At 39.0% G+C, this 24,132-nt stretch overlaps 1 protein-coding gene across 5 annotated transcripts; it reads right to left on the bottom strand.

The window, feature by feature from the left end:
• Positions 1 to 2,445: 2,445 nt before the first annotated feature.
• On the bottom strand, positions 2,446 to 24,049 carry YTHDF1 (YTH N6-methyladenosine RNA binding protein 1). Of its 5 annotated transcripts, none has more exons than XR_005227832.2 (7): positions 23,581 to 24,049; positions 23,216 to 23,240; positions 21,529 to 21,608; positions 16,978 to 17,017; positions 12,919 to 14,445; positions 6,598 to 6,773; positions 2,446 to 3,907 (listed from the first exon to the last, which is right to left on the bottom strand). XR_005227832.2 is itself a non-coding variant. In XM_007059810.4 (5 exons), exons 1-5 carry the CDS (start codon positions 23,605 to 23,607, stop codon positions 3,881 to 3,883), a joined length of 1,686 nt encoding a protein of 561 aa, XP_007059872.1. In that variant the 5' UTR covers positions 23,608 to 24,047; the 3' UTR covers positions 2,446 to 3,880. The 5 variants fall into 5 exon arrangements, 1 of the variants encoding a protein (XP_007059872.1); XR_005227833.2 differs by lacking the exon at positions 16,978 to 17,017 and adding an exon at positions 16,652 to 16,826 and having other exon boundaries at positions 23,581 to 23,601; XR_005227831.2 differs by lacking the exon at positions 16,978 to 17,017 and having other exon boundaries at positions 23,581 to 24,048.
• Positions 24,050 to 24,132: the final 83 nt, after the last annotated feature.

Raw genomic sequence — 24,132 nt, 5'->3', positions numbered from 1 at the left:
AGGTTTCCCAAGCTTAATGGATTACACAACACACAGACCACCAGCTCAGCCAGGAGAACAGTTGTGAGAGTTAAGAGGGACTGTTTTGTCTTCCATTTTCTTGCTTTACTTTCATATTTATTTCATGTTAAATAAAATCCCATCCCATTTTGTACCATTGCTTATAGATATGCCTGCACAAGAAGCAAACAGCACAACTGCTGTACAGCAGGGTTTGCTTTTTGGGTGTGTGTGTCAGTTTTGGGGGTTTTTTTGGTAGCACAAGAAAGGCTGACACTTCCTTGCCATTTCATATACTGACTCAGAGAGCTAAAATTGTTCTAGTGGCTGCAGTAGCTGACATTCGTTTCCCCCTGCATAAGCTTAGGCTGGAAAGTAATCCCTACACATTATTAGATTGGAAAAGAAGATACATGTTGCTTCACGTAAGTTATCACCTCCCTAGTGTGTTGTCGTCAGTTTAACACGAAGAAACGTACACTGTTCCTTTTAGCTTAAATCCTGTAGCGCATCTATGAGTAAATCTATGGCTAATGCGTAGGAAGACAAGAGACAGGAAAGAACTGCCAGGTAGAATTAAATTCAATAATAAATCTACCTTAAAAATGCTTTAGATAAAAGTTTGTTGGGTTTGCTGTAAAACTACAATTGCAAGCTTTGAAAAATCAGGAGACTAGTGGGGCGTGAGGAGAGAGAAAAAACTTGGGACTTGCACTTCACACCCATGTACCCCTTCCCCCATGTACCGGTTTAAAAAAAACAAAAAAACAACACAACAAAAAACCCCAAACACACACACCATATTTTACAAACACACTAAGTTAAGGTCGCAGTGACAGCTTTTATCCTCAATTTCCCTACTTTTGTCAGCTTGTTTCAATCTTAATGTAACATCAGTTAGTTTTGTTTGTTCCTTGTCATTTCTCATACAAATCCAAGTTGTATTAAGCTCTCATTAATCAGTAGCAAGTGTAACCACCATGAAAGTTAAACACCTGAAAGGCTGGTAATGTTACCTTCTGATACAGTTGTACTTGCAGTTATGAATCATTTTTTGAGAATGCCGTGATGTCTATAATTATAACCACAGCTTTAGGACATGCAAGATGTACTGCTCTGGTTGCCTGTTGCATTAGAGAAATACAAGTAAACAAAACTCTCTCACTCTTTGAGCAAAAATACTTTCAAGCATTACTAAAATATCAGACCAAGTAGATGCACAGCAAGTGATTCAACTTTAACATCACACATTCTACAGGACAGGAGAAATATTGCTGCGTATTTATTCTACAACACCTACTTACAGATTTATTCTATCCGATTTTTAGAATGTATTGCTAATTTACTGCTGGCCATGGCAAAGGTGAAACAGCAATGATTTGTGTCAGACGTTATTCAAGCTTCCTCTCTGAGCCAGCTACTCCTGGGACTGCACAGTACAACACTTATAACTGCACCCTATCATAGCAGCTTAGGTGGTATTTCTGTCATGCCCACAAAAGGGACAGTAGGCTGAGACACACAGACTAGCTCAAGGATAGGGATAGCTCAGTGGTTTGAGCACTGGCCTGCTAAACCCAGGGTTGTGAGTTCAATCCTTGAGGGGGCCATTTCAGAATCTGGGGTAAGAGTTGGGGATTGGTCCTGCTTTGCACAGGGGGTTGGACTAGATGACCTCCTGAGGTCCATTCCAACCCTGATATTCCAGGATTCCTTGAGACTATAAACATTTTCTAGGTCAGCAGCAGCACCAAAGCAGGGATACCTACACATTTTTGGTGGGAAACTAAAAATGCGTGCTGCCAGTGTCAGCCTGCTGTGCGGGGACTAAAGAGAACTGCATTTCTTTTGGCTGTGGAATTCTTGGCTGCATGAGCCCAACTGATGGAAAAGAGAGAGCCAGACTTGTGCTGTATCAGGATGTCAACAGGGCTTGAGGAACGGACTTTGAAGAAAAAGGCAGCTTTTTAAAATTCGCCAGGTTAAATCCTAGAACATAGGGAGCAATGCAACACTGCCAAAAGCCATAAGGTTACATAAAAGAGTTTTACTTGGTTTATTCCTAATTTTGAAAGTTCTTTCCTCAGCACACCGATCCAGATTTGTAATATCCTTGTATGGATGGTGAATCCTGAAGATCAGCTTTCAATTCCTTATTAAGCTTCTCGGCCATACAAGCAGAATAGAAAGTATAGCAGTTGCCAGTTATAAATGCACAAGAACCCCACCAAGGAAACAATACTGCAAGTAGCTTAGACATATTCTTAAGACGATTTCCAAGAAAGATCCCTGCCAGAGAGAATGTGTGTTGACCAACTCAGATGTTTGCAATTCTATCAGCGTACTAACTACTCTAATTGGTCTTGTGCCTCATGAGTTTGTGTTACATGGCTACAATACATGCAGGTCTTTGAGTGTAGGTAAAAAATGAAAATGACATCATACTTGCTAAATATGTATTGTTTATTAAGGCTTGTATTCTCCTAGAGGAAAAAAGTTAATCTGATGCTGTCCATGAGTCCTTACAGGCAGTGACAGTCCAGAGACAAAGTTATACGTTCTAAATACAAGTCTAAATGATACAGCTTAAACTTTATTTAAATCAGAGGTCCTTTTGGAGTAAATAGTTTTCAGAAGACGATATTTGCTTTCTAATATAGTAAAAGATCCTCTACAATAAACACGTGCAGATTCAGTGTGCTAGAGCAACAGGCATGAGCACAATTTTCATGCTTAATTGAAACTCCAGTTGGTGACGAGTTCTTCAACGGTTCCCTTATTCCACAAAAACATGACAGCAAATTCAGTTTCTTAAAACATTTTTTTTACTCATCCAACAGAAAAAAAATTAGACATACACAGTCAATTTTAAACATCTGAGGCATAATCCATCATATTGTCCATACTATTAGTTTCTACATTAAAGCTCAGCATTATTGGTATAAAAACTTTAAATGGCATTGGGATTTGGGGGGGAAAAGAAAGGGAAAGATTAAAAATGATCTGCAATTAACTAATAACACCCGAAAGCTGAAACAGGTTTTAACACATTGTCCAAAAACCCTGCAATGTTGATAGCATTTACATTATTATTTATTAAGCTACAAAAACAATAAAGCAGAATTATGGCTGAGAGAAAGCATCTCACTATCTCTGCAGGATATGGGTATAACAAATACACACTGAAGCACTGGTTAACAGAACGTGAAAGGGAAATATTTTCAGAGTGAAAATTTCACTGACAGAATTTGATTTTCTTTGAGATAGAAAAAATCAAAGTGGCATGTTAGCATTTTTAAAAGTATAATTTTACAATTAAAAAGTGATCTTAACTTGAATTTTTTACTTCAATATTCTGAATGCAGTATTTCTCTTAAACAACATTCTTAAAGTGACAAAACTCAATGGTTTCTTATGATTGCCATGAACAAACAGGGTTTGGGGTGAAGAGGAGAGAAATTCTGTCATATACAAAATTATGATGAATATCAATCAGAACAGGAACATAATTTGTGCCAAAATAGAGTCTTTGGGAAACACTGACATTTTTAGGATGCTCATTTATAGTTCCATATTAGGTCAGTATAATTGTTTACTAACTTAAAAAATAAAAACAGATACACCTTTATTAATGGATTCTATAGCATTTTACATAGAAAAGATACAAATTAATGCAGATCCACCTGGGCAAAAAACAAACTACAATGTACTTAAAGAGGCAACAACTTAATTCCCCCTGCACAAGAAGATATATTGGAGCTGAAAGCTTTAGTTTGTCCTGATGCCAGGATATAGCACCAGAATACATTTTAAGATTTGTTTTTCATAGTCGAATTTAATATCAGTTCTATTATATATAGCAAATTGTGTACATTTATTCTTATTGTTTGTTTCGATTCTGCCGTTCCTGTAAAAAGAAAAAACAAAGTTTTAAAAGAGTCAGGAAAAAACCCCCAGATATTTAACAACATGAACAAACTTTTAGTGACAACAGCTAAAAAAGGTGGGAGGTTTTTTGATAAATGCAATTACTGGTGCAGCCCACAATTACGTCTTACATGTAATTTTAAAATTACAACAGCAATTATTTATCATATATAGTATATATTTGACACACACAAGAATACAGGAATCAAATGAACACATGGAATTTTAAATGGAGTTGCTGAATGCGTGCAGACCAAGTGTACATGCAGCTAGACCAGTCACTCAGGCCCCAAAATGTAACAGGTGAGGGCTACAGCAGAGAATGTAAGTTGGGGAAACTAAAATTCATAACTGAAGACAGATCTTGAATATTTTGATCTCTAGCAACAGCAGCTGGATTGGTACAAGGGTAGGAACAGACTGAAGGGATCCACAGAACAAGTGCAAAATTTTCAGAAGTGCCCTTCTGTTAGGACCTTAGGTCTCACTGAAAGGTGATAGAACTTCCGCTCTTAAGTGCATGTCACTTTTGAAACTTGCCCCAAACCTTTTCTTCCTCTGCTACCTTACTACTCTTCTTGGAAGACATTCTGGGAGACTTCAAGAGTCTGGTAGAGAAAGTGTTGCTGAATGAAGCAAGCAAGACTTGTAAGACGCTATGATGCTGAATGAAGTAGAAGCCAGGAGCTCACTGAAGTCTCACTGAGCTTCAGATAACCTCCACAATGGGAAAGAGCAAGGGACGTTAAAGGAAAACCCCAGACAGGGCTCAACTTTGGAAAGGGCAGTCTACTTAATTTGTGCCCCAAATGCAGTAAGTGTGGAGAGAAAGGGTCTCAACAAGTCTGCAAGAATGTCTCCCAAAGAGCAAGAGAAGCAGCTGTGCTCTCCACTCTTCAGTGGAGGTAGTGAACAAGGGATCATGCAGGGCAGTTCAGGCAAAAACAGGGGAAATTGGTAACAAGCAAGAAAAAGAGAGGGACTGTTCAGTAACTGCCTCTGGAACAGAGAAATTGACAAGAATATCCCAGCAAAAGCTTATGTGGGTGCAAATACAGAGCTCCAGAGAGCAGAGCAGTGGATATCTACTATGAGAAGCCAAAAATACCATTTTACCTTCCCAAGAAGCTAGGAGTCTTAACGGCTAAACATTGCTAGTTTATGACTTTTTCCTTTAGTTTCCGAGTTAGTTGGGATTGTTATATTTTCCCTGTTTTTAAAAAACTCAGAAAAATTGTAGTGACAAATATTTTAACCTTTTTTTCGTGGACTGGTGTCATTTTCTACTTTGTTTTCATCTAAGACAAAAGGCAGGTTTAAAATGTTAAGAGCTGTTAATATTAGGAGCGCATCTTCATAACTTTCCTCCCCGAACCCATTAATATTCCTTAAAGCAAATCATTTGCATATCGTAAAATACAAAGCATTAAGAACCATAGTTTAATAAGACTTTACATTTTATTTGAGTGACTATTGATATGGCACTGGTTCAGTAGCCCAACCACCATGTCCAACGAGTGGCCTAGAAGTTAAAAAGTCCTATTGGATACACTAATTGAGTTTAGCAGCATCTATGATCAGCATTTATGTTAGCTACAAACAGACATGAAAGATGGAGCTCCCAAGCAGGATGCAGAGATTGTTTTTTTTTTTGTTTTTTACTTTTTAAAAATTAGATGCATTCATTTTAAGCTTATTTTGAAATGGAAGGAAGTAACCTTAGCATAAATTACTCAGACTAATTACCTCAAATCACACTTTTCAATTTAAAGCCTTTTCACATAGATCCCATCCACATCTTCTCCAAACAGCGTGGTAAAGGGCTATCTACACAGAGCTTCCTACCATTTTGAACTATTCTAATTTTAAACTTGTGACCACTAGAGAGAAAGAAACCAAACTGCATTTGTAACTGGGTTAACACATGTTTTAGTTTTCAGGCTACAACCTGCTTCTGAACAAGACCTGAACATTTATGATGATTATTTTTTGCGGAAAATACAAATACAACAACCTGATCAGGACTAAATTAAATGAAAATGAAAATTCAAGTAGTCTGCAGGATTTGTAAAGTATATATATAAATATATATATATAAATATATATATATATTTTTAAGACTAGAACAGTGTAGAGGGAAGGTTCTCATTGGTTGGCTGAATTATCAATTGCCAATGAAGTGATGTTTGTTTCTTAATTATAAGAGTAGTAACCAAAGTGATATGTTCTTAATCAAGGGGCTCAGACCTGGGGCTAGCATTATTGGCACAACTATATATTGTTATTAAGTTTTCCAACCTATATTTGAACTGCTTAAGTCAAGAGAGTGGTTTTAAGTTCCAATCTTTTGATGGCAGATGCCCTTCTCCACTCCACTGTTCTGAGATTTACCACCATGTCTCCAATCTATTCTCTCTCTTTTAAGAAAAGGGAACAAAATAAATTAGGTTTCTTGTTTTAGTCACCTGCTGGCTTCCCACACAAGGTGAATAAAAATAAAATTGGATAGTTAAAGTATTCTTTTTTTAAATAAACGTATTTAAAGTTTAAATTACGAGACCCTATATTAAAGGCCTACATTTACTGTAGTTTATTAAAATAATTTCAATTACAAAAAACATTCAAGTAGTATGTGTTTACTAATGCCAAAGTTTTTAAATAAAGTCAAACCATTGAACTGGAAGCCACAAGCTGAGCACCTGGAACCAGAGTTTCTTGAAGTGCTAAACCACCTTTTGACAATGGCAGTCTCATCTGGAGGTGTAGAGAAAGTATTTTCTTCATTTGTTTTTAAACTAGATCAATTCAATGACTAGCTCATTCAAAGTTGAGAAACTGACTGGGAGCTGAAAAAGCAGAGATGCAAGAGGATGAGATCTACTAGTTCTAAAATCTTGACTGACACGGTGACCAGAAACTACAGATATTCCTTCCTTTGTATAATACATTTGTTTTAAATGCAAAACACGCTGATAAACTTTTTTCTTAGATTTCCATCACATTTAAGGTAGTTTAACTAATAAAAACAATTTGGAATTCAATTAAAAATGCACAAATACATTTCCCACCCAAATGTAGCTTGACATAAATAATGAGTAAAATACAAATTATCTATTAAATAAGAAATGGTGTCATTCACCATTTTCTAACAAATGTAAAACTTAGGAATCTGAACAAACATATGCTAAACTACATAACTGTTTACATAAATGTATAGAAGTGTATTGTCCTCCTTAACAGAAAGTAGTACCAAATATAGTGTAAAGGACATATTTAATTGCAAATCTACATGTTTTAATGATTACCAACTAATGAGAATAACTTAAAGAGTACAAATGCATAAAAGGATTAAAACATCAGGGGGTAGTCTATTTAAATCAAAGCTTCCTGTTTGTTGATTTGAATAACTAAAATTGGTGATTTTAAAATCAGTGCATCCCACTCCCACATCCCTGTTTCCTTCAAAAAGCTACAAGCTCCTTAAGGCATCCATTGGTGGTTTAGCAGGATGAGGCTGCCTACGTTCTTGAGGTCAAGTACCACAGGAGCAGACAATGGGCTACTCCTTGAGCTTCCAGCCCTATACTTCAAAGCAGAGAAGGATGACAGATGGTTTTCAAAGAGCCATTTTAGGTTTTGTCAGTAGTCAAAAGGTGATGTGAAACAGGACCAATCTGTTGTGTATATTTCCCTGCCCCCACTGCTCCTTTCCTGTCCCCTGAACTAATCCGGAGCCTCCTTTTAGGATGCGGGACTGTAGCCCAGGTTGAGGCACACTGACGTGTCACATCTTATGCAACACATCTCTCAGTGAACCATGCTGCTAGTTACAAGTTCTCACAAGTCTATTGTTCTTTGGCCTGACTGAAAATGTGAAAAATGTGAAGGTGACTTATTAATGAAAGCAGAGAAGCTGAGAGAGAAAAGTTCCTCAGCTGGATAATTTGGGGGGAAAAGGACAACTATCTTCCCAGCCAGAGACAGTGAAAATTGCAGAAAGGGATGAAGAAAAGGCCTCCAATTCCATACAAGAACTAGACATAGTTTTGCACTTATTGTTCCCAGGCAGAACTGTCAACCCTTCTACCAAGCCAGGGTCAGTGGGATTATTAATTATTATTAATAATCAGGACCAACCAAGAATAGGCCCCATTGTGCTCAGGACTGGCCAAATAGAGAGCAGCAGACACTTTCTGCACTGAAGACTTTATAATCTAAATCAGTGGTTCTCAACCAGGGGTCCTGGGCCCGCTGGGGGGCTGCAAACAGGTTTCAGGGGGTCAGCCAAGCACAGCTGGCATTAGACTCACTAGGGCCCAGGGCAGAAAGCTGAAGGCCTGCCACATTGGACTGCAGCCAGGCCCTTGAGTCTACCATGAGGGGCTGAAGCCAAAGCCTGAGCAACTTAGCTTCATGGTGTCTCCTCTGTGGCATGGAGCCGCAGGTAATTGCCCTCCTTGCCCCCCCCCCCCCAACGCCAGCCTTGGAGTTTTTATAGCATGCTGGGGGGGCCTCAGAAAGAAAAAGGTTGAGAACCTTGTCTAAATAGACAATGCAGACACAAGGTGGGGGAAGGGGTATAACTCACAAGTAGAGTGAAGAAATAAGATGGCAGCAAACAGCATGTTAGTTTCACTATTTTTTGTTTTTGTTTTTTGGATAAGTTTAGTTAGGTGGGGACAGGCTGAATGAAAACACAAGTGAAGGGAGTGGGACAGGAGTGGAATGAAGTTGAGATGAAAGGACAGAAAAAGGACAGAGTTGGAACCAACAGACAATAAAAGAGCCCATTAAATCTTAATTGGCATTCCTCCTCCTTACCACTAAAAACAAAAGAAAAAGCCTCTACAACAGCATAATTAAAATCAAGAAATGTAATGTTATAAACACTGGTCTTAAGAATGCAACTGTAATGATCTGCATTTGGGGGTAGGGGAGAGCAGGATGCACTCCAAGGCCATGCACCCTCCATCCTGAAAATCTCCATACCAGTGAGCCTTCCAACAAGAAATGGGACATGCAGCTCCCCCAGAGCCTGTCATTGTTGCTCCCTCAGTAAATCCAACAAGTCCAGACTAGGATTTGGAAGATGTTAACTGGCACATATTAACACCCTATTGTAGACAACTCAGTGTGCCTTTCACTTGTTACCAGTTAAACATATGTTAAAGTCACACTAACCGGTCTACACTATGCTGTTATCACGTGCCAGCTAACATCTGCTAAATCCTAGCCTAGATAAGGCCAAAGTGGGCACCTGGGAAACTAAGAGAGACACAATGACCGTGCCTTCTTGGGAGCGTAATGCACATCCTCTGCTGCACACTTCAGACCTTCTCCTTCTGAAGTATGAGAGCCCCTGAACTCAGATCCACAAGATACTGGCATACTGTATATAGTTACTAGACTGCCAAGACAGCAAGGATCATCAATGTAAGATGATATCTGTAAAGGGAAATCAAAATTTTGATCTCCGAGAACAAATGCCCCTCCAACCTCTGCCCCAAATTTGTTCCAAACAAAATACATCCAAAAAAAACTATAATACACAACAAGTTTGTTTTGTTTGCTAATGTCACATCAAGCTTTTTTATTTCAAAGGAAGATTTTGTAGTTTAAAGTAATCTTATTTACTGGGGATGATTCATGAACTATTAATGCCTGATGGTAAATTTACAAAATCTTCTATTTAGAGAAATTTGCCCACATGTTATGAAGTTTTAATCTTTTTAATTTTTAAGTGCACAATCTTGCATCATATGGGGTGAAATTAACACCCTCTCTTGGCACAAAAAACAGGGTAAACTAGGTTTCAACAGAAAATGCAGACGTGGTAGGCAGGAGAGAATCCATGTCCAACCTTCCCTGGCTATTTTGTTATACAGGGTGGAATAGCAGCCAACACCCCTCTACCGTATGGAGTGTTTTAGGCCACTGGAGCTGCACTAGTACAATTCTATTATTCCCTCTCATCTTGCCTTAGCAGCATACAGGGCTACAAGTGTGATTACATCTTTCCTTCATCCACAGAGGGCAATGCAGATCTAAGTGATGCAGAGGACCCTGGATGAATCTTCTGCACTTCGATAAATGTTACCCAACTAGATTATGCTACAGAGCTACATAGTCCTCATCTGAGGTCATAATCCTCATCTGACATGTTATAGTTTCCACAAAAGTAAGATATAGTATGACGACATTCGATTGACTTTAGTTGGAGAATAAGTAGCAAGGAAGTGATTAACTCCTAAGGAACATGTTCTGCACATGCCCTCTGTGATTAAACTGTTAAAGCAGCACTGCTCATATTTGTAGGCAAAACTGTCTAAAAGGGATTCTTAATATTTCTTAAGGTATCAGTGTCTTTATTACATAAAATTGATTCTCAGCAAAATAGGAAAAATACATATTTGAATAGTATAAGATTTTAAAAAGCCATCTTTATGTAATTATAATATAAACACATTTCTAAACAAATTATTTGACCGCTAAACCAAATACGATGAATAGAAGGATACAGCAACCTGAAAACTTTTTACAGTTAAGTCTTACATACACATATGTATTAACTTTAATTGGCAAAAGATTCCTGTATATAATATTTGCTTTTTAATGGAAGGTCTGTTTAAGACAGAGTTATCAAGTATGTTAAATTTCAATAACAGGTGCTTTTCAACTATAAGAAAAAAGTTTGACTCTTCATATGCCTTAGAAGGAAACTCTTACAGCAAGCTACTGCACTGCCAAAATTTGTTTACACCTAAGTTAAAAATAGATGCTTTCCTCTCAGAATATAATTTACATTGACTGCCACAGTCTGAATATTATTTATTTTTCACTATATTATCCGTCATCTTTCTCAGCCTATTCCTATTGTTTATACACAGCTCAGTTCTGAAAACTATTCAGATATACGAAATGATACCTTCAGAAAATATAATCGTAATTAAACTGAATCCCAATGTTCCCTCAATATTAAGTGAAGCAGAAAACATGCATTAATTGTTGAGAAATTGATCCTGTTAGAAAGTAGTACCCCGGATAGGCACATTTTGTTTATGTATTTAATTTTAAATAGAAGCAGAAAATGAAAGTCCACACTAAAGTAATACAGAGGTGGGGTCAGCCCAATGGTCTGGTGCCCGTATACTGAGCTACTATAAAAGAGAGCTAAATTCAGGTGATAGCATATGATCCCATTCATAAAGCTAGCAAGGATCAACAAAGGATTAAATGTTTTCTCTTGAACTGAGAAGAAGAGGCCTGAAATCACTTTCAGTGGTTGACACAAGAGGCACTCCAGGTAGAGGTGGTCGGTTTTTGTTGTTGTTAAATCTTAGCATTATCATGGAGAGGCTAAGTGATTTGCCTTAGCCATCTCACATCTCATCCGTGGTAAAGGAACATAATGCAGATCTCCCAACTCCTAGCCCAGCATTCTGTCCCACTGTTTCAAACTGCTCCTTCTCAAGGCTGTGGTTGGGGAAAAGTGAGAAGAAACAATTCTCAGCAAGCAGAAAGTTTGCAGGGATGTGGATAAAGCTTTTGCTCTAAAAATCCCAGAGGACATAAAAAGCAAATTCAGAGAACTGAAGGTCTTCTCCATCAAGCCTAGTTACTATTGGCCTGAAATTTGCACGTGTATATACTGTAAGATGGCTAGACTGAAAAAATGGTACTAAAAATTGAATGAAAGCCTTAAATCTGAATTTCCCTGAATTTGTAAGGGGAGGTCCTAACCAAACAGTATAAAGCATGGTGCTTCCCGCAGCTCCCATTGTCCAGGAATGGTGAACCGTGGCTACTGGGAGCTGCGGGCAGCAGTGCCTGAGGACAGGCAATGTAAACAAACTGTTTTGTGGTCCAACAGCACATTACCCTGATGGGACGCAGGATGCCCACCACTGGTTTAAAGGAATTTGAAGGGTGATAAAGGGAAAGCCCCATACAACTGCAACTTCCATTTTACTTCAGGACACTGCATCTAAGTGTGTGCTTAAAAAATGTTTTGAAGCGCATGTAAATGCACTAAGCTGAATTGGCAAACTTCCGAGGAACTGTAGAAAAAACTATACACTGAAACACTAACATCAGTATCAAACCATTGTAAGTGTCAGCTAGCCACTACATTCTAACAGCTCCTATTTAGTCAGCACACAGTGTATATAGAGAGTCACTGATGTTAGACATTTGGGTCCCATTCTTGGCCTGGGTGAGCTGCACTTGGCATAGGACTTGAGGCAAGGGTAGCTTTTCATAATCACGCTTTCATATAAAAATAGACTAGTTACTGTGGAACTCTTTGTCTGGAGGTTCCCCATCTCCCACACCCTACTCTAAAAATTCCAGTGATTTTTAGTGTTGGAAGGTGTTAAGACAGTCCTGAGGACTCAAAATCCTTCATTTATCCACAGAATAGATGTAACAAACAGCAGCAGCAATACAAGCATCCTCACACTGTAATTTTCCTCAACTCTTGTTCTGGAGAAGCCAGCTAATTAGATGAGAATAGTTCAGTGACTATTCAAACCTTGGCCTCACTGCTAAAGATACAACCAAAGGTGACAGAATATTTGACTAGATCTGGATTGATACTTACTGATTCACAGAAGCCAATGACCTATACATGGCATCCCCTGACCTGGGCCAACTTTGAAACAGTCATAGGCTCTGTAGCCCATTAACAATCCCAAAATAAAATGTCAACCTCTAGTAGAATTGGGCATAACATACTTTACTTGTATATTTAACTTTTGGCTTAAAAACAAACAAACTTTACCTCAGACTATGAAAACCACAAAGAGAACTGAAGCACAGGGTTTTGTTTTAGTATTAACACACACTTAGGACAACCATGTTTGAACACATTACAAATATTTTAGAATCTCTACTTAGCCTCCTTCCCCCCTCCGCCCGCCACACTCCCCCACGGCAGCATTCACATTTTTCCTAGTGTCTTTTTAATTTTTTTTTCTAAAAAAGCAAGTTTACCTTCCGCACCACCTCCTCCTCTTCTTGGCGCTTTTCATAATGGGAAAAGTCATCAAAGATGGAGGTTGTGTGCTTGTAAGTAGCAATAATTTTAAGCACTTGTTTTGCTTTTTCTAAGGGCACCTCCTGTGTGTCACGGGAGTTTGTAACTGGTTTGTTGTCATTGTTCTCCAGCCTGATGTGTCGGAGCTGGTTGTTGGGCACATCCTTCACAAAGATCCATTTGACATCAAATTTCCCCTTCCATTTGTCCTGAGACCAGACGCCAGCACTAGTGCCATAGTCCACAGGTGATTTCATTTCTGCTACTCCACAGAAATGTCCACTACCATTAACACTGAATAGTAAGTAGACTGGGCCCTTACTATTCATGGATCGGAAAGCGCTGTCCAAGCGTTTGTTGCCATGTTCTGTGCTACACCAAATAGAATATTTAATGGAACGATGAATATCATCCTCAGAATAGCTCTTTATTATGAACACACGTCCATTTTTAAGATTCCATTCAAAATCTTTCGGGTTATAGCTATGAGCAGCTTTCAGTTTTTCAAGAACGGGATGGGATTCACCACTTGGGACAGAGTTAGGCTGGGTACTGCCAGTTGAGTTGCTATCATTACCAGTTCCTCCACTTTGGCCAAAAGCTGCATTTCTGTTGCGGGGAGCCACCCAGCGGTTTTGGGGTGGCTGCTGAGGACTTTGATACTGCGGCTGGGTCAAAGGAGGAGGTTGAGCTGGAATAGGCTGAACCATTTGTTGCTGTGGCTGTGGGACAGACTGAGGAGATGGGATTTGCTGGGGAGCAGGAACTTTTGCCACAGGACCCTTATTATCCCAAGTACCTATGTCCATATTATGTTTTATAGGTGGTGGAGGCAAAGCTCCTCCAATTACAGGCCCAGTTTTTGTTTTCATTTTCGGCTGTGGTTTTGCAGGCTTGCTGGCAATAGCAGCCCAAGAGGTTGGTTTAGATACTGGCAAGTTTACACTGGATCCACCATTACCAGAGAGAGCACCCGTCATTCCGGCGCTGTTAACAACAGAACCTACTGTTTTCACAGCAGAAGTTGTTACATCTCCACCAATCTTAAGTCCAACCATTCCTTGTTCAATACTATTCATTCCAGGTGCTTTATTCAAAGTATCATTATGAAATCCTGTTTGTCCATCCACAATAGTACCACCCAGTGAGCTAGGTGGGTAGCTGTAACTGCTCCCATAAGCTGAACTTTGAGTCTGCTGTCCTTGGGACCCACTTGTTCCCCAAGCTGAGAAAGCAGGATTTTCAGGGAAAAAATTAAATCTGTGTTGGTAGATGTTGTTTCCCAGACCCCCAGGCTGTCCAAAAACAGCATCATGCATAAAATGATGGTCTCCATTACTGAGCTGTCCATAGGTGGTGAGGTATGGGATAGGAGGATCTCCTCCAGTAGACCACGGTGCTTCACTGAGAGAATAGGGAAACCCAATAGATGGTGGATAATAACTGGACAAATAGGGATCAGTCATTGATGGATAGCTATTATTCTGTTAAAGAAAAGAAAAAGTAATTTCAGAGGTATGCACTTTTTCATAAATGACAACATTTGCATACTCCTAAATAGAAAAGATGATAAGTAGTAACTATTGTTTCAAACTCCAAGTTACATAACTTATTATTCCATGGACTGTTTAGTCTAAATTAATGTCATTGCATCTTGTATATTCCTATACCAGAGATGCATTCTCCTTCTCCACTTCCTGTAGAGTTTTAAACAGTGACCACCACTCTCAGATGAATGCTAGTTGACCCCATGACCTCAAACTCAAACTCACTTTTACTACACTGCAGATAATTCATTTTATAGTCATGAAAATTCGTGACTTGTAATTGAGAAATATATTTGTTCTATGAGTATACTACCAAATACTTTCATATTGTACTAAAAGTTTAACATAGTGTTTAATCAACAGTATGCAATGATCATAGAAAAATAATTTAAAAAATGCAGCAAGACCAAGTCTCAGAAATTAACAGGATCTAGAAATTGTACAAGATTGAAGATAATTCTATTTCAATATTACGATTTACACAATAGTTTGTATTAACACAACATTCTGAAAAATACACAGTCAGTGATTTTAACTCCAAAATCAAGAGAAAGATGAACAGATGAGCAGGTTTTGCTGCAGAACACATCCAAGAAATAATGTATGTTATTTGTTTTATATAGTCCTTACATTACATAGCCTTTAAGTCTATGAAGTTACACAAAAATGTAGTACATACTACCAAATGAAAACAGCATAAAATATTTTATAGAATGTGAAAAATTGCTCTGCATATGTTGCATGATGTGCAGCCTTCATTCTTTTCAGAATATTTTTTTTAAATGTACAACTTAAGAAATATTAAGTTTATGGAGGGAAGTGCTAGAAAATAGAACACTGTCCTTATACTGTGCACTATATGCATGATGTAGATTCATTACTATGTTAGTGACAAATTAAAAACGTATTTCACCTTTTGCAATTATGTGCAGTACCTAAAGCTCCAAATTTGTTTTGGAAAAAGGAAGATGTGACTAGTATTTGTGACTGCACTGGAGTCACAACGGCAGTGTTACTGGCTGAATGCCAGACCCACACAGGGGGAGAAAAAATCGTTTGGCTTGACCCAAATTGACTGTGGTTTGTATTATAATTTTAAATAGTGAGTGATGAGTATTTGGGGCTGTATGTAGAGGATATTAAAGTAACTGAAATTTGGAGTGTAAAGACAAATGCTTGACTTCAAAATATGACAATATTCAAGCTGGACTGTAAATGAGACTGAATATATTGGCACGAGCATTTAAAAAATGCATAGATACATGTAACTCCTGAGGAAGTTACAAAATGAGAGTAGATTTAAAAAAATAGGTGTGTACTGGGGAAAAAAATAGTTCTGGAAAATCCCTTCTTGACCCCTATATGGGAACTGGAAAGAGAAAGTCCTGAGTCAGAGTGGTTATTTATAATATTGAAAATCAAGGATTTATATCTGTAAAAGCATCAAGTAATAAGATTTTTCCATCCACCCTTGTTGTGCTGCACAACTAACTATAGAGACTAGAGCCAATGAGGCTCCACGGGGGCATAGGTGTCTGCTCCAAGCACAGCTGCAGAACGTTTAGTTAGAATACAATTTAAGTGACAACTCAGCATATAGTTTCCACAATCCTCACAGCAGGCTAATTAGTTAACATGGAGATTGTAGACCAAGCAGGTATAGAGAACATTAGAGATGTTAGGAGACTGGTACAGTAGATTAATACCTCCGATTTTTCAGAGTCACCTCATTAATTTCTTTTCCTGATTGCCAAATATTACAGAAAGATCTTCTGGCAGAAGTCTATACAGAAGAAATTTTAAGTACAGTGATTTTATTTTGTTAAGGTGAAGAATATAATAAAAAGCTGGTTACAATCTTTACTATGGAGTTGCTACCATGGCTTCCTAATTCCTAACAGACAAGAAGTTTGGGAGTGTAATTTTTCTGTATTTGTAAACAAGAAGTAAAACATAAGTGAAGTGTTAACAGATGTAATGATTAGTCCACTGGACTTCTACCTCTGAAAACTTAGGTCAGAGAGCACATGGAGGTCATAAGCAACACTGAGTCGGATAAGATTGGGGGTTTGCTTAAATAAGTTCTGGTGTCAAGGCATTTCAGTTTACAGAGTTTATTGGTGTGCCAGGGATATAAACATACAGACACAAATTCTGCATCTGACATATGCATGTAAATCACTCAGGTTTTGTTCAAGACAGCCGCTGGTTACTCTTTTCCACCAAGGTCTCATTGCCCCATGCAGCAGTCCAGTTACAGAAGCTTGGAGCTCTTCCCGCCAGCTTTTCCCAAATCTGTCTCACCATCTTTTAGAACCCTACGAAAAAAAAATCAACTAGCTTGTAGCAGCATGGAGATTTTGCCTTAAAGCTGCTCCAGGGACAAGCTCATCATGTGTGTCCCCTTCCCCCCACCTCTTAGCTGCTTTTTAGAATCAGGCATTCTAGTTTTCCCCTCTATTCTCTTACCAAGTGTTCAATTGACTCTTGGTTTCTTCCACTCTCTTCACTTCTCATCACATAATAATGCAGAAGTACAAATAAAGATTAAAAATTAAGATTAAGTCACTAGTAAAAATTACATAGAAACAAAGCTTAAAATTAACACTATTCAATATGATGAAAGTCTTATCTTGGCTCTTGTCCAAAAGTTGCCTGCCGTGGACCTACCTCTCCTGCAAATAAGTCTAGGCATGGTAACAGGCTATAGCATGTCCTAGTCACTTGGGTCTGAAAGTCAGTGATGGGGCTTCAACTGCAGCAAATTAAAAGTTAAGAAACAAAAGTAGAAGCAGCACTTAATAGAAATAATGTTTTTAACTTTTTAAGGTCAGGCTTGACAAAGCCCTGGCTGGGATGATTTAATTGGGGATCGGCCCTGCTTTGAGCAGGGGGTTGGACTAGATGACCTCCTGAGGTCCCTTCCAACCCTGATATTCTATGATTCTATGAATGGGCAATGGAGGCCACCCATCTTATTTAACAATACGCCAAGCGAAAAACTGCCAATGCAAAATGATGGCAAGAAAGAAGGCAGATCAGAGAAAGGTGAAGAGGCAGTATGAGAAGGTAACGTATTGGTTTAAACTCAAAGAAGAGAATATTCTCCCTCCTTTCTCCTCCCCCTAGACAATGCATACAAAAACGTAAGGTCTTCAAATCAGGTACATTTTTCTGTACCTGATGCTTTACATACTGGAGACAAGAGAAACATTGGACTGTAAAATACTGTATTAGCATTTCTAGCCAAGGGGCTCAGCCAAGTTGTGCAGCAATTAGCATTCCCAGGTGCCAAACAGAGCCATAGTTTATGAAGGTTAAGAACACTAAGTTTTTTTTTAAACTTTTAGCAAAAAAATTATTTCCTTGAACCTTTAACCCTTAGCAAGTTGAGACAAACATCTGTTTAAAAAAAAAAAATGAAAGAACATCACCCTGCAAAAAGGAAACCAAATCCAAGTTCGTTTCTGCAACCATACAAAAATGTTAAGAAACTGATATTTCAGGAATTTCACAACATGCATTTTTTGGGGGTAGGTATGGGGGTGGGGGGTTTGGATGAGCTTGGCTGATTTCATAAGGAAGCAGATTCCATACGCTACAGAGCAAAGGGCATGATTACTTGTTAAAATTGGCTTTCACAAGTAACCTAGTGTATTTGCTTCTGTTAATTCAACATATGCCTTGAAAACATTAAGAAAATTACTTAGTGCCACAAAAGTAAGGACTGAGATTGATTCCTCTCCCCAAAAAGAATGAAGACACTCTTACGACAGGTATTTCTATGGCCTTTCACATTCACTACAAATTACCCTGAGCACAATATTATATGCCAGTAAATGGAAAGTAAAAAAAATTATTACACAAGATCAGAGAAGAAAGGATTGCTTCTCATTTGTCACTTCTATTTTGATAGACTGAGATTTTACAAGTATGTGTATTTTACATTTACACTAAAATTTAAGGTTAACTAAAAAAAAAATTAACCCCCCCACATAGTTGAAGTTGAACAGTTTTAAGTACGACACCTTCGTCTGAGTTCCCTTGTCAGTTTTTATACTTTTATAACCAAAAAAGGCAAAATTTTCTTTTTATTTTTTGAATTGCTCCAAAAACCAAATAAAAAGGGGAAACTGAGTATGCATTGGAAAGAGTAATGTCCACACATGGAGTGACATCAGATGCACAAAGCACAAGTGAAAAGAAATTTCCTTCCCTCTGGTCTACTTCAGTTATAGCAAGCTTAGATGTTACAAGTAAACTGTAAAAAGTAAGCATCCGATGTAGTGGATTTTAGCCCACAAAAGCTTATGCCCAAATAAATTTGTTAGTCTCTAAGGTGCCACAAGTACTCCTCATTTTTTTTGCTGATACAGACTAACACACTGAAACCTGAAGTAGAAAGGAGTGGACAAATGTGACTTAAGATGACATTACCCCTTTCAAATGGCTCGAAGTCATTAAAACAGAGAGGTATGAAGAAAAGGAGGTATTTCTTAGGTGGACAAAAATGTCAATCTTAATGGCAGATGCTTCTATGCATTCAGTTTTTGAAGTCTGATGGCTCTAGTTACTATAAGACACTAAGAATGGTTCAGTGCAAGACAAGTATAATGGTTAGCATTTTTTCTAATTTATTCTAAGGAAAATCATGAGAATTAAAAAAAATGTGATGCATACAGCGTGAACTGTCACAAATAAGCAAGAAACAAATAGCAGCTACACCTTTCTTACTCATGATCAGACCATCATAAGATTCTTGAAAGGAAACTGACAGATTCCAAGTTTGGAATCCTAACTATGGCTTGACAGAATAACGTAGTTGTCTTAACTGAGATTCCATTAGAAGCTTATTTTCTAGTTCTTCACCCATAACATCACTCTTTCTACACTCATTCTGAAACCTATGCAAAAATTTCTTACTAAAAAGACTAGTGTTGAATACCAAATCTGATTCAGTGAACGGAGTGATCTGTACAACTCATCCTTCCAGAGACTCCCTCCCACAACACCCCTAAATATGGTGAAATCAACATCCTGAATCACCATGTAAAGAATTAATCCATAGAGTTCTAACATTAAGAGATACACTAAGCCTTTTTACTATTGAGAACATTCACTAAAAGACATAAAAACATTCAATTCTGGTTTTGTGTTTTCTGCAGTAGTGTTTCTTGTGCCTGGATTTTCAAAACCTCTTGGACTAAAGGAATAATACTCAGCATATGAAGACATTTTCTGAGACCCATTATTTTGTCTGACACTGACATCAATGTCTTATTTTACGCCACAGTATCCTTGCTGTCTTCAAAAATGTAAGCACCAATAATACAAAAATGGAAGTGGTTTTTTACCACCAACACTTCAAACTCTGTAGACTTAACTCTCATTCTTAGCTAATCTGCACCATCTCCACACACTCCGTGACAGCTTAGATCTTTTATAGCTCTAGTTAGAAGGGTCCTTGACCATAAGTGACTGAAATCAACAGGTGTTTTGTTCCAGAAATATGTATGTTCTCTGAGCCATCCTAACCAAATTCCTTGGACTGTCACCATCTAAGCACCCAGCGTGGAAAGTTTCCACATGAATCCAAGCAGAATAAAGAATTTCACCGGACATCTTAACAAAGCATTCAGTCTATTTTGTTTGGCTTTATGCCACAGGGTGTAAGAGAAACCCTGAAGGCAGTCTTTTAGTGCAGTAGTGATACATTTATTTCAACATACTTATCCTTGACCTTTTTGAGTCCCTCCCCCAGTTCTCTTTGCTAACCCTTTGTGTTAAGTGGAAACAGATTACGTATCTGCAGATATTTTTCTTGGTGTATCACTTATGCCAGATCTTCTGGTTCCGGCTGGCTGTATATTTGGACTGGTTTCTTCATTTTTGTATTAGAGTGCAGTACAACAGCAATACCTACCAATAAAGGCCTTGTATATTTTAGCTAGCTTTCCCAGGCACTTGAAATTACAAGTACTACAATCTGATATTGTAGCTCAATTTTCACATGGAAGAACCACTACTATTCCAAATCTGACCCCCTATTTTACAAAGAAAAGTGTGCATAATTGCGTGGAGTTCTGTGACACAGAAGTGAGGACAGGAGAAAGCTAGTTTATTACATTTGTGGGCATTTAAATTTTTAAGCACCATTTTTTGGAGCTTGATTTACATTTCTTAAAATAAGCTTGTACATTAAATTATTGATGTGAGTAAAAAGTTAGTCTTTATTTACATTGGAAAAAAATTGGAAATTTAAAAACACACTAAATTTTAGTTATTCAGGATTTTTAACAAAATTTAATTTATACTCTTGGCTTGAGTCACATATGAATGTATAATCTACACTATTTTTACAACGCCCTCAAGCAGCTCATCTTTCGTTAATCATCTCTAGATAATATGCCTCTGCAAAGAGGTAAGATTTGAGAACTTCAGTAACTCAGCCAGAGATTATGGACCTACTGCAAGAATGGGTGGGTGAGGATCTGTGGCCTGTGATGCGCAGGAAGTCAGGTTAGATGATCATGATGGTGCCTTCTGGCCTGAAAGTCTATCAGTCCTCATTGTAGCATCTTTAAGAGTTTCAAATTATGCTGTGGTCACTTACCACTCATTTCCACTTAGAGCACAAGGATTCAATCCACCAGTCCTACAGAAGCAGAACCCCAATGACAGCAGTAATGGGTGATTTGTCTATTAAAGAACTGAAAGTCGAGGGCCCTTGGCAGGCTGCCAGCTATGTCAGATTTTACAGGAATTGTGTCATTTGGTAAATGCCCAGCAGAAACTAGGATTTCTAACTAACTTAATTTCCACGTGACCAAACTAGATATAAATAATACCACCAGTATTCTGAGCTAAAATGATAATTCCATTACTCAGTAACACTTCAGGCACTATAGCTTTTTCTGATCCCCAAAGCATAAACAAGTCATATTGGTGTTTACTGTACAACCAACACTACCCCCAACATCCCTAAAAAAAAGCCACCAAAATTAACAGAGATGCACTAACCTGATTTGACTGTCCAGAAAGGTAAGGTTCAAAATCGTTGTCATGAACTGTGTCCTTCTGATGCAATGAACCATTTTGTACTAAAACAAAAAGTTGCAACATATTATAATATTGCCTGACAATGTTACAGTAAAGAAACTCACTCTAGAGTAACTTGACAAAAATAAGTTAACTCCCTTCCTTCTTGTGGCATTGATAACCACCCAAGTAAAGCAAAAGAGTCAGATTTCACCAGAATGAGAACCTCCACATGCACTCTAAATGTCACTATTGCTTACAAAACTGACTTGAATGACAGTTACAGAGAGTCAGAGGAACCTGCAATTTTCGTAAAGGTATGTTTTTATACTTTCCCCATAAAATATCTTAAAACCAAAAAGACATCTCTTGACATGAACTTGCGAGAAGAATTGGAAGCCATAGCAATATCTTCTGTAAAAGCTGAGCAGCCTCTTTAAAAAGTAATGTTAAATCATATCAGAGGTGGAACAGTAAAATACTGGTTGTTGAGTGTTTGACATCCTAATATTTACAAGCTTTAAATTCAAGCCTTGGTTTTCTTGTCTGTAAAAGGGAGATAAAACTTCACTAAATTGGAGATATTTGAGACTCAATTATTAATAATATTTGTAAATCACACTGAAATCCACAGCTGGAAGATGCTACATAAACAAATTATTAAAGTCACTTCACTCTTAATTTCCATCATTTGTTTTGAAGCATAAGTCACACTGTATGCATTAAGCCTTTGGAAAGTAGTTCAAGAGTTTCACAGGAAGGCTAAACTAAAAATTTTGCTACAGGAAAAAGAAATACGAAGCTAAAAAATAAAACTAAAGTGGGGATTTCAAAGAGGTCTGCAAGTGTAAAATAATGTTAGGAAGAATTTTTAGAGAAAATGGATGCATAATAAGAAGGGTATATTTATAAACTGGGGGGAAAATATGAGCTTGTTGGGACTATAGCTATTTGAAACACACTGATAAAGTGAAATTCAAAGAACCTTAACACCGAAAAGATGTGCTTACGTAAATTGACGGGAGTATCCGTTTCCTTTCTATTCTTAAACAGTTATGTATTTCGCAGCAGTCATAGTAACATACATAACATAGTTTATAAAGCAGGCCATTTACTTGAAAGACAACTTGCTTCTTAAGTTTCATTTATGACAATGTGCTAAAGGCCACACAAAAGCATATCACATTATCAGAGAGAACTTTTTTTGCTTAAGACTGAAATTATTTCCATGAAAAAACTTGTACCGATGTACCACCTGTCATAATCTATAAACTCTTATTTGCCAATACCAGTCCAGTAACAGAACAATAATTATATAGCAGAAAAACAAAGTAAGTTTGGCTCCTTTTCAATCTGTCACTTAAATAAATGAATCTCCTAAACTGTATTTGTACCTCTATTTGTAACTGTAACAATTTCCTTTTCTTAAAATGGTTTTATAATTAAATACTGAAAGCATGCTTAGTACCGTCCAACCTTACAAACACTGGCATCAGTGGCATGCAAAATACCCCTTAGGAACCAGGTTCCTTTTAAAACCCCCCACTTTGCTCCATATTTCACCATAGAGTTTAGATTAATACCTATTGGCTCACCCATCACTGCCTGCCTGCTTCATCTACCTTCAGCAGTAACAACTTAAGTGGAAAAATCCCAGCATTCGCCTTACCTTTATTATCTTGTCCTTTCGGTCGCTGCGATGCCATGCACATGATTGCGAAGAGGAAAATAAAGACAGAGGAGAAAGTTAGTTTTGGAAAACGCTCTTGGCTCCTTGCAGACAGGGTTGTGGGGGAGAAATAACCAGGCCGGGGGGTGGGGGGGTGAATGTGGGAAGAGAAGGAGGGCTGACAGCTTTATTTATTATTAAGGGCTGGATCACTGGAAATGGCCCCTGATCGGGCGAGGGAAGAGTTAAAGGGAGTGCCTAGGGCCCAAGAAAGGCGAGAGGGACCTCTCGGGGCAGGCACACGCGGGGGGTGGGAGGGAAGGAGAAGCCCTCGGCCCCGGGCCCAGCTGGGCTTCCACACGTACCTGGGGGTCAACGCTGGTGGCCGACATCCTTCATGTACGGGGCCGCCGCGGTCAGCAGGGAGCTGGGGGGGGGGCAGGGCCCGGGCCCCTCCGCGCAGCGGGGAGGCGCACGGCGAGAACGCGGGCCCCTCCTGGGCGCGGGGGAGGGGGAGGGGAAGGGGAAGGGAAGCGCCTGTCCGCTGGGCCTGCGAGGGGCGCTCCGGACGGGGCCCCGGGGGAGGGGCCGGGTCGGTGTGTGTGTGTGGGGCGGGGGGGGTCCCTCCTCAGGCTAGGCCCCCCCGGGGAAGAGGGAGGGGCGGGGGGGGGGGGTCGGTCCGGTCGCTGCTCGCCCTGCCGGCCCTTCTCCTCACATCCCCGCCCGCCCTCGCTCCGCGCCCCGCGGCCTGTCCCCCCCGCGCTGGCCCCGAGCCGGGATGGAGCGAGAGACCCTCCAACTCCAATGGCGGCGGGGACCGGGCGACGGTGACGTCAACGCCACAGCGCGCGCGGGGCACGCCGGGAAGACGCGACGAGGCGGCCGGGGTGAGGGTGGGGGCAGGGAGGAGCCGAGGG

The sequence above is a fragment of the Chelonia mydas genome, chromosome 13 (genome assembly GCF_015237465.2).
Source record: "Chelonia mydas isolate rCheMyd1 chromosome 13, rCheMyd1.pri.v2, whole genome shotgun sequence".
NCBI lineage: Eukaryota > Metazoa > Chordata > Testudines > Cheloniidae > Chelonia > Chelonia mydas.
The sequence above is the reverse complement of the archived record's forward strand: the minus strand, read 5'-3'. Positions and strand labels throughout refer to the sequence as shown.